This window comes from Oryzias latipes, chromosome 13, assembly GCF_053564925.1.
Source record: "Oryzias latipes strain Hd-rR chromosome 13, Olatipes_Hd-rR_3.1".
Taxonomy (NCBI): domain Eukaryota; kingdom Metazoa; phylum Chordata; class Actinopteri; order Beloniformes; family Adrianichthyidae; genus Oryzias; species Oryzias latipes.
Genome location: NC_136249.1, coordinates 33,186,809 through 33,196,772, shown reverse-complemented (window position 1 = coordinate 33,196,772; position 9,964 = coordinate 33,186,809). Strand labels below are relative to the sequence as shown.

At 42.3% G+C, this 9,964-nt stretch overlaps 1 protein-coding gene and 1 long non-coding RNA gene across 3 annotated transcripts in view; one reads left to right on the top strand and one right to left on the bottom strand.

Annotated features, from left to right (window-relative positions):
* Positions 1-3,878: 3,878 nt before the first annotated feature.
* Positions 3,879-9,964, top strand: part of galnt17 (polypeptide N-acetylgalactosaminyltransferase 17) — a 41,448-nt gene continuing 35,362 nt past the window's right edge. The window contains exons 1-2 of the mRNA XM_023961680.2: positions 3,879-4,673; positions 7,176-7,359. Coding sequence (XP_023817448.1) covers positions 4,430-4,673; positions 7,176-7,359 — 428 coding nt within the window. The 5' untranslated portion in view covers positions 3,879-4,429. The remainder of the gene's footprint in view (positions 4,674-7,175; positions 7,360-9,964) is intronic.
* Positions 5,855-9,964, bottom strand: part of LOC144981539 (uncharacterized) — a 40,186-nt gene continuing 36,076 nt past the window's right edge. Inside the window, exon 2 of one of the 2 annotated variants that reach the window (XR_013647150.1) lies at positions 5,855-7,381. This is a non-coding gene — a long non-coding RNA (uncharacterized LOC144981539). The remainder of the gene's footprint in view (positions 7,382-9,964) is intronic. The other variant, XR_013647149.1, reaches the window with a different exon arrangement.

The window sequence follows — 9,964 nt, the reverse complement described above, 5'->3', positions numbered from 1 at the left end:
TTGGAACCAGCAGGTACTTCCTGTTTGGAACGCCAGGGGGGAGGAGACGTTCAGTCCAGGTCTTATGTACAGTCAAAGGGTGAACTTGGAGATCTGGTTCTGTAGCGGTAATCCCGCTGGAATCGAGTCGATGCAGCGGTTCCTGTCCCCACAGAGCGGTACTCGTGAGGATGGAGGGCGAGAAGAAAAGGGTCATGGAAAGAGATCTCACCCTCTGTTTGGAGTCTCTCTACGAAACCGTGAATTTATTCTGTTACTTGTGGAATTCTGTAAAAACCAACATCTTTATCATCAAAATGTTCACACAGGTTATTGAAGAAATTCAGAAATCTCTCCGTCGCCTTTAGGGGGCGCCGCAGCAAATCACCTCCACGTTAAAATGTCGTATATTGTTTTAAAAATCAAAGTGTAAATGTTATGACATGGTTCATATCCTCCTCGGTTTGTTGTAACCCTTGTGCTATCCTAGGCACTTTACCGTTGGGAGTTGGGTCATCTAGACCCACTAGACAGTGCGCTGAACCTTTTTTCTTCAATGATTTGTGATCTTCACTGGTGTCCATGGATTACATGAAATCTTTCCACCTTTATCCACCTTTGTCATGGTAGGGAGAACACCTCAATGGAAGGGGGGGTCATCTAAGATAGCACAAGGGTTAAAGGGTGAAATGTTTGCTGATGTGTCCACCATCGTTGCTCCTCAGCACCATGGCGGTTCTGACGGGCCTCCTCGCTGCTTCTCCTGATCTTAAATAAACTCCTTAGTTGCCGTATTGCTGCACAAACCCGCTGAGCCTTCGGAAAACAACCCCGTGCCAATCCAGCGTGAAGGTCAGTTTGCCACAACATCCCCCCCCAGAGGAGGAGAAAAAAATGGTGCGGCAGAAATGAAAACTGGGATCACTCCTCACGCTCCCTTTTTACAGCGTCTCTGAAAGTCACTCGTCTCACACATGAGCCGCCATGCAGTGGAGGCTCCCCACAGTAATCCAACAGCTGGACCAGATGTTGGTGGAGAACTCCCGGTTGATGTTACATTCAAACTCTGACCAATCAAGAAAAAAACACTGAAGGCTTAAGGAAAACACCTGTTTTTGTCAATAATCCTGATGCCATGGACACGCTGTGAGGCGCCTTCAAGAAGGCGATGAGAACGGGTTCTTCTTTAGCATTCAGTCCGGTCCAGTGTTGACCCGACACCAGCGTGTGAACTCACAGTTGGAAGAAATGTTGAAGTTGTGTAAATCTGGTGAGTCTTGCTCCAGGCTTTTTCTTTCACAGCTCTATTACAATAAGCAGGAACTTTATAACATTTTCGATAACATCATTTTCATTATTCATTTCTCCTCCGTGATCAATTTTCAAACGGTTGGCACTTCCATGAATGAAAAGGACGTCATCCATTTGTCACCACCAAATCCGAGCCCCTGATTGGCTTAACTTTTAATGGGCGTTCAAGTGTTTGTGCATGGAGCCGGAAAACAGACTTAGAAAGTTGCGTAGTGATTCAGTTTTGCACGCAGAAGCCTAAAAAGTGCAAAAATTGACTTTCGGTTGATCGTTTTTTCTGAGCTTGATGTGAACGTAGCGTGAAATGTTTTCCGTTCATCTGCAAGTTATTCAAAACTCCTGGTTGGTTGGTAGAAAATCCACGAATCCAACAAATCAATGTTCCAAAAATGGTGATTGGGAGGGGCACACTAAGCTTTGTTGAGGGCCTCTCATGGGTCCATCCACTCCCAATCCAGAAACAAACCTCTAACTAGATAAAAACGACTTTAACCCTTATGCTATCCTAGGCACTTTACCATTGGGAGTGGGGTCATCTAGACCCACTAGACAGTGCTCTGAACCTTGTTTCTTCAATGATTTGTGATCTTCACTGGTGTCCATGGATTACATGAAATCTTTCCACCTTTATCCACCTTTGTCATGGTAGGGAGAACATGTCAATGTAAGGGTGGGGTCATCTAAGATAGCACAAGGGTTAAGGTCATCTTCAGTTCAAGCCACGTTTTTTAAGGTCGTCCGGTTTGCACCTGCAGGTTCTACCTGAGCAGAGACTATCGCCTTCTCCTCCGATCCAATCGAGTCCAATCTACTCCTAAGCGTCTTGTTTTACCCGCCGGCTTCAGTGCGGCTGTCATCCAATCCATCCCTCCTGCTTTTCTTTCTTTTGTTCTTTTCCCGCCGCTTCAGGAGCTTTTCTCCCTTTGAATTTTGATTCCTCCCTGGCGTCTTTGTTCTCCTCCCACCTTTCTTTTCCACCTTTCCCCACCGTGTCGAGTCTTCGCCTCCTTGTTAGCCCCCCCACAGATAATCTCCTTCTTGGTTTGTCACACTGGGTTTGATCTCCTCCACCGCAAATCTTTCACACAAAAACTCCTGGGTTGCCTTTAAGTCCCAGTGGGTGTGTTTCTGAGCGCACGGCAGGTTTGACAAACACCTTGATTCACAGCATCTTTGTGTGTGACTCACTTTTGCACAATTTCTAATAGAAATATGTAACTTTATATGCACACTTTTTGCCAGATGGTTTGTGTATCTTCTGTAAGATTCAAACAGATTTACTGAGATTAATGAGTTTAAAAAAAAATAAGAGCTTTAAACTGATGATGCTTTGTAACATTTTTATGTTCTAAAATTAGAAAATCACCTTAAGATGTGTCTGGAAAAGGTTCAAAAACTGCTACTCTAAAATAAAAATTGACCCTTGTTACGGGTCAATTTAACCCACTTTGGTTTTGTTTTGACTAAAGTACGGGTCTTCCTTTTTCTTCATTCAAAGTCCTCAACTGTTGTGGAAAACCCAGACTCTGACCTTCCATGGAACGCCTGTGCTAAATTTCTATTCAACGATGAAGTTGCGGGTAATTTTGACCCGGGTACTTTTACATTGCTGATGTCTTTCCTAGGAGTCTGCAGCCTTTTTGTCTTCGTTACTTCAGGACTAAAACTGCAGATGTTCAGAGTGAACTGCTGACGAGTTGTCTTAACATAAAGATTCAAATAAATGTACAATAGCTTTATCACAGCAGTTGTTTTTGTCCGTTTATCAGCCTCAAACATGTCACCAAATAGGTTTGATTTTACCATTTTAGGTCCTGTCTGCCAGAAAAATGGGAAAAGATCAACTTTGTGGCAAACGCTCTCGCCAGCTTATTGAAGGCCACACCCCTTCCGCTTGAAAGTGGGCTATGCGGAAGCTGTCAATCAAATGTTTTGAGCGTTGGTGTCAAGAGGCTCCACCTACTTTTAGTGAGACAACTGATTAGCCATTTTAGAACTTGAAAAACTTTTACAACAAAAACAAATAGTAAAAAAAAATAATTACAAAGACACAGAAAAGGTTTCAGAGCAAGAATGGTACTTCTGACCAATAGAATGAGTAACAGCCGTTCATTTCTCTATATAATTCTATGGGATCTGGTGTTTTGGAACCCATTTCCTTTTTAGAAAATCAGAGGGGGAGGAGTCAATATGTGGATATTTGGATACTCTACATTATTTTCATCATTTTGTAGAGTATATGTCCTTTAGAAGTGGACATTATTGGCATAATTCATTAATTGATCTAAATCAGATTCATGTGATTTAAGTTAGTTTTTTACAAGAAAAACAATTTTTGACTAATTATTTGTTCTTGATTCCCTTTTCAGCCTAAAAACATTTTTCTTTCACTTTTCTTAAAAGAAAAAAACAATGTATTGGAAATAACGGGGTGGCTTAGGCGTGCCCGCAGCGTGTTCTGTCCAGAAAAACATTCTGAAACGCCCCTGGTGTTTTAGAACTCCATCAATTCTGTGTTTTAGGCCCAAAAGAAGAGGAAACGACCATCCAATGGGGTGGGGGTGCGGTGGGGGGGGGGGGGGGGGTCTGCAGTTTCCGGATCTTCTCTGGGAGGAGAGGATGCTGCGCCTCTTAAAGCCCCCCTCAGTCAGCGCAGTCTCCTCACTGATGAAGGCGGACATGTGGACGCGGCGCTCGCGCGGATCCCCGTGAGCCTCCACGCGCCGTTTCCAGCCGCATCACCGCAGAGGAAGCGGTGCGGGGGGAGGGAGGGAGCCGCGGGGCGTCTGCTCTGCAGGATCCAGATGTCTTTGTCTCTCATCCACCGCGCGCGCGGCTAACAGCAGTCGACCGGTGGAGGTGACGCGGATGACAGTCGTTGGCGCGGCGCCCACGTTTCCTCTGCGGGGTGGTGGGGGGGGGATGAAACCTGAAATTACCCCCGCGCCCGCCGGTGAGAGCAGATTTATGAGCAGCAGCGTCCATGCCGGCGTTGCGTCTGCGGATGTGACCGGCCGCCGCGAATGAGCCCCGCAGCCTCACGCACGCCGCCGCCGAGCCAGCGAGCTCCGATCCGCTGCTGCACGCGCGGCTCCTACCGAACCGGCCCCCCTCCCGCACCCGGAGCCCGGACTTTTTAATGGCTTTTGTGTTTCGAAGATGGAGGGTTCTGCTGCTGCTCAACGTGCTCGCCGTCGCCGGCTTCATGACATTCTGGACCAAGTGCAACACCCGCAGCGTCCGAGCCGCCGGTCCGGAGGCTCCGCCGGCGGACGGCAGGTGGCTCCGGGCCAATGGGACCGCGCAGGGGCCCAGCATCAGCCACGAAGTGCTGCTGAAGAGGCTCAGCTCTCTGGAGGATGTGGTTTACCGCCAGCTGAACGGTAAAGCGCGCAAAGCTCCATTTGCTCTTAGTAGAATCCGCAAAAATGACTTTTCTTTCTTTCTTTCTTTCTTTCTTTCTTTCTTTCTTTCTTTCTTTCTTTCTTTCTTTCTTTCTTTCTTTCTTTCTTTCTTTCTTTCTTTCTTTCTTTCTTTCTTTCTTTCTTTCTTTCTTTCTTTCTTTCTTTCTTTCTTTCTTTCTTTCTTTCTTTCTTTCTTCCTTCCTTCCTTTCTTCCTTTCTTTCTTCTCGTCTGTGGAGAAGTCCAGCAGAACACTAAAAGATAAGATGTTCGCTTCACTGCTGGAGCTTTATTGCAACAATCAAAAAGAAACGGCTCCAATTGACCCAAAACAAAGACAAAACATTTGACAATAATTCATGAAAAAAGGGCTTTGATGATGCTTAAAAATGTTCAAATGCTAAATTAACGACATTAAAAGGTTTTTAAAATGTGCAGAGAATTTTGTTTTATTTTAGTCCATTTAGACACTAAACCCGGTTGTAGTTGCAACACCTGCTCCTGTGGGGGCGCCGTTTCCCAGAACAGGCTCTAAAGCTGCCTCTCTTTGATGCACATCAAACCCAGTGATGGCTGCCTGTGCATAAACGAGACGCTCCCGCCACGTGTGGGAGGAGCTACCACCCTAAGTTTTAGGGAATGTCCGAATTCACCCAAACCCCTACATAGTGCACTATATCGTGCGTTCACCATTTGGTAGTGTTGTCCGAATCTACAATTCCAAAATCAAGTGCCCTTGAAATATCCCAGAGGTGTCAGTTTAAAACCAGTGTGCATCTTTGCTTACTCGATCGGCGTATATAGACCACAATGCATTGCGTCGTAACAGTTTTTACCAAAATTTTAACTTTCTGAAATCAATGACGTCATATCCGCCGTTTAAAAAATAAAAGTAGTGAGCATGGTGTCCAAATTGCTTTTCAAATTCAGGGCACTACATAGTAGCACTAAATAATTTTATAGTAGTTAGGGGTTAGGGTGGGAATTCGGACACAACCTATATCTTATTTACAAAGCATGGAAGACAAGGACGGTGTTGAGAGATCAGGTTTATTGGCGTCATCATGTTAAAAATAAAACCTTCCGTCTCTCCTTGACCCAGTCGGACAAATTGTTGTCCAGCATTAGTCAGTGGAGGGAAAATATAAAAATAAGAATTGAGTTAAAATAATTGTTTATTATTGTCTCCATACAAATAAGAAAAATATCCTAAAGTTCAAGAGGAGAACGATCAGATTCTCCTCCATATTGGTCTTGGGCTCCACCCCTTGATTGAACAGGTCACATGCCATGAGTCCATGATCGGTTGATGCCACACGTCTTCTTCGCCAAAGTTCTGATTCTTGACGCCCAAATCACACCACAACATCCAAATTCGCGCTTCTGCCAGTGTGGCGAGCTGCAGCCGATGGTCCAATCTCATATTTTGTGCAAATAAAAAGCAAACGTTTTACCGGTCACCGCTAGCTCTACGGAGAAAGTGTGTGTTAGCCTGGGGGTGGGGCTGGAAGCGCAGACTCTTCCTGGAAGGGGCTGTTCTTCACTTTGTGATGTCACAATGTGAGAACCCACTCGTTTTCATGGATTGGGAGGGGCCGGTGCTCAGAGAGCAGGTTTTAAGAGGAATGAAAATATAAAGCGTGAACAGATCAGATGACCGCTTTTGGGTTGTTTTTTGTTAGGAATGAACATTATAAAACACTTAAAAGCTAAAAATAAAGTTGATTTTGCATTATGTAGGCCCTTCAATGTTTAAGTTTGTTAAAATACTACTGCTAGTAACTAAATATGCTAAAAGAGAAAGTGAGCAAAAAGGTAAACTTAACCAAAACAAGAATAAACAATAGCATGAGTCGATGAATTAGCTGAAGAAAAAGTTAATTAAAGTAAACAAAAACTATATTAGCAACTAAATGAACGACCTTGGGAGTATTTCAGGCAGGCAGCTCGAGCAGTGCATTTACCTGGTTACTCCTCCCTTCAGGCAGTTCAGTCTAATCAACTCACCTGTTCTGCGTCCCACTTAAGTTCCAGGTGTGCGGTCCAATCCCTCTTCTTCCATTTCCATGAGCTCTGCGTTCATTTTGCCCCCCCTTCCTCCCCGGCTTCCAGCTGTGAGCTCTGTTAGTTTTCTATGGAGATCTTTGTTTTATGTGTCTGAACGGAGCCTTATGCCAAACTAAAAGAAATATGGAATACATCTTCTTTACTGCATGAGTTGTCTGACTGAAATGCTATATTTGTAACGAAGCTGAATAATGGTAAAAAAAAAAAAAACCTAACCCTAACCCTGACATCCTCAAACAAATTGTTGTGGTTCCACAACAAAAATAAAGTTGTTTTCTAGGTTTTTCTTATAAGTATTTTGAAAATTGATCAGTAATCAGCTGAGAATTTGCCTGTTTTGACAGCCACTCACTGTGAGTGACTCAGCCGGACTCAAGGATCCTGAAGTGCGGTCTCCTCTTGTTTGCTCTGCTCAGGCCTTTCCAAATCCCTGGGCTTGATTGAAGGCTTCGGGGGTCGAGGTAAAGGCGGCCTCGCTGCCACGCTGTTACCGGGCGAGGAAAGCGACGCCAAACACCTGCGGGACAAGTACGGCTACAACGCTTACCTCAGTGACAGAATCTCTCTGGATCGGACCATTCCGGACCACCGGCCGAGCAAGTGAGTCCACGGCAGTTGAAAACTTTAAAAAGTAAAAAAAAAAACACACGAGAAAAAGAGACAATTAGTGCCCACCGTGGTCCCGACAGCCTTTTAAAATGAGCGTAAATAATTCAGCAGCAGTTTTTTTCACCGCACATTGCGCCATAAGCAGTCTTAATTGGAACATTTCCTATAGTGGAAGGAAAAAACCTAATTACAGCTGTTGAGGGTCCATTGAATAATTTAAATGGAACAGTTTCTGCGCTGAAAAGTGGGCTACGTCTGTTTAGTTTTCTAGTAAGTGAATGAACATCCAATGAAAGGCTGTGCTTTTCAGACATTCGCTGCTGAGAAGAAGTATTTTACCTTTTCAAAATGATCATTTTATATAATCATCACATTTATCTTGGGAACAAAAGCTGTTTTGTGTAAAGAGATGACTGACTTTCTTTTGTGGCTAAAACCATCTGAAATTGCATTTGTTTTTATTATTCTACAATGTGTTCCATCAATGAATCCCTTAAACGGAAGCTGTCTGGCAAGGAAAAGTTTAAGAGTTATTCCAAGAAAGCAATGATAAATAATTAACTATTAAATGCTAAAATAAAATCCAAAAAATCCAGTCCTGGGAAAAGAGAGATGCTTGAGCACTAAAGACTGGTTAAAATGTTAAAAATATAAAACAACATTCAGGTTCATTACCCAAAAATATGTTTTGGACAGCTAGAGGAGCTGAACAAAGCTCAAAGATGCAATAGAAAAGTGAAACATTTAACCACAAGAATGATAAATGAATTTGGGCCTGCACAATAAATCGCAAATTTATCGTCATCGCAATATTGAGCAGTGTAATATAGATATCGCAAAAGTTGGTGAAAATTGCGAAAATTACAATAAATGAAATCTTTAAGTATTTAACGAATTAAATAAATCCCGTTATCCATTCGACCAATCAGATGGAACCCTTTTACATTAGATCAGGGGTCGGGAACCTTTTTTGCCGAGAGAGCCATAAACGCCACATATTTTTTAATGTAATTTACTTTTCTGCCAAAAAAAAAAATATTAAAAACTTAAATATGTGAATTCATCCGAAAAAAAGCAAAACATTTACCCACCAATTGATAAATACAATGCTGACATGCTAAAGGTAAGGTTAGCTACAATGGTACGTGCTATGCTAGCTCAAACGTGCTGAGTCATGCTGACAAATAGAAAAAACAAGAATTTTTTTTCCAAGAAATTCAGAATTTTAATTAATTATGTTAATGTATTATAAACAGACTGCAACAATGTGAGGTTAGCTAAAATAGGTTTTTCACAGCTTTAGTGAAGCTGAACAATGCCCAAAGACCTAACCTTTGTGACAAGGATGCCAAATTGAAGTAAATCAGATCAGGCAAAGAAAAGCAAATCAGTCAACCAACAGAATGCTGCCAAGCTAGGCTATACATATATTTTTTCCAGATAGAGAGAAACTCCAAAAGCTTCTTAATTTTAAAAAGGCTATAATAATGATTCATGTTCTAAATAACTACTGAGTACTTAAATCTAAGTGGCTACAAATCTAATGCTTTAGGTCTTTGTGAATCGTGGTAACCTTTTTTCTACACTGAAAAAATATTGACGAATCTTTCCAGAAAATTTTGAAAAACCTAATCACCGGAGATCAGAAAAAACAAAGACTTTTCATATTTTTGTGACAGCAACACCTTAAAAAAAATAAGAAGAATTGCACAAAATACCTTTGGACTTGAGAAACACTCATAATTAGTCATCACAAACACTTAAGAGCTGTTTTTCTTGCCAAAGACAGCACAGTCAGCGATCAGGTCAAGTGGGAAATTATTTAGTCATCTAGACCAAGGCATTTTTGGACAATTTCCTTTTACTAATAAATAAAATCCCTATTTAAAACCAATTTTCTACGTTAAGTCTGATCATCTGGGTCACAACTCTGGACTACGTTGTCTTAATTTGGTTGCACTCCATGGTTTTTGCCTGTAGGTGTCCCTTTAACCTTCACCTCAAAGACACTGAAATGTTCCCCGAAGGGCTTTTACTTTTGCGAATAGTTCAGTCGGAGCATAGTGGCCGCCCTTGGAACAGTTGATCGCCAGCAGATGTTTCACTCACGAGTCATTAACTGAATATTTCACAGCTGTTTGACGATCTGCAGTCGAGTGTAATCAACCAGGTGTAAAGCACAGCCATTATCCTCTTCATCATTTTGCTTCATCTTCACAGTTAAAGTTTTGTTTAATTTATTCAGGTTTATTTCAGTCTTTGATGGGTCGGGGCGATAAAACAATAGTGAAATATATTGCGATACAATTTTTACTTGATAGAAGAATGAGTCTATCGTGAGAGATTTTTATTTTGAAGGGGCTTAAATTAATCTCCAGTTCTGAAGATTTTCTTCTCTTTGGCGAGTGAAAGTTAGATGGTTAGTCGCCACATGGCGAGTAAACGTTTGTGTAAACATAGTCATGATTATTAACTCTCCCTTTATTTAGATTTTTGGCAATTCCTCCTTCTCTGCATCACAGAAGATATACAAACGCACATGAGACACACTCCACCCCCGGGTTTACTTCACCTGTGTGTGGCGTTCAGCTTAAGG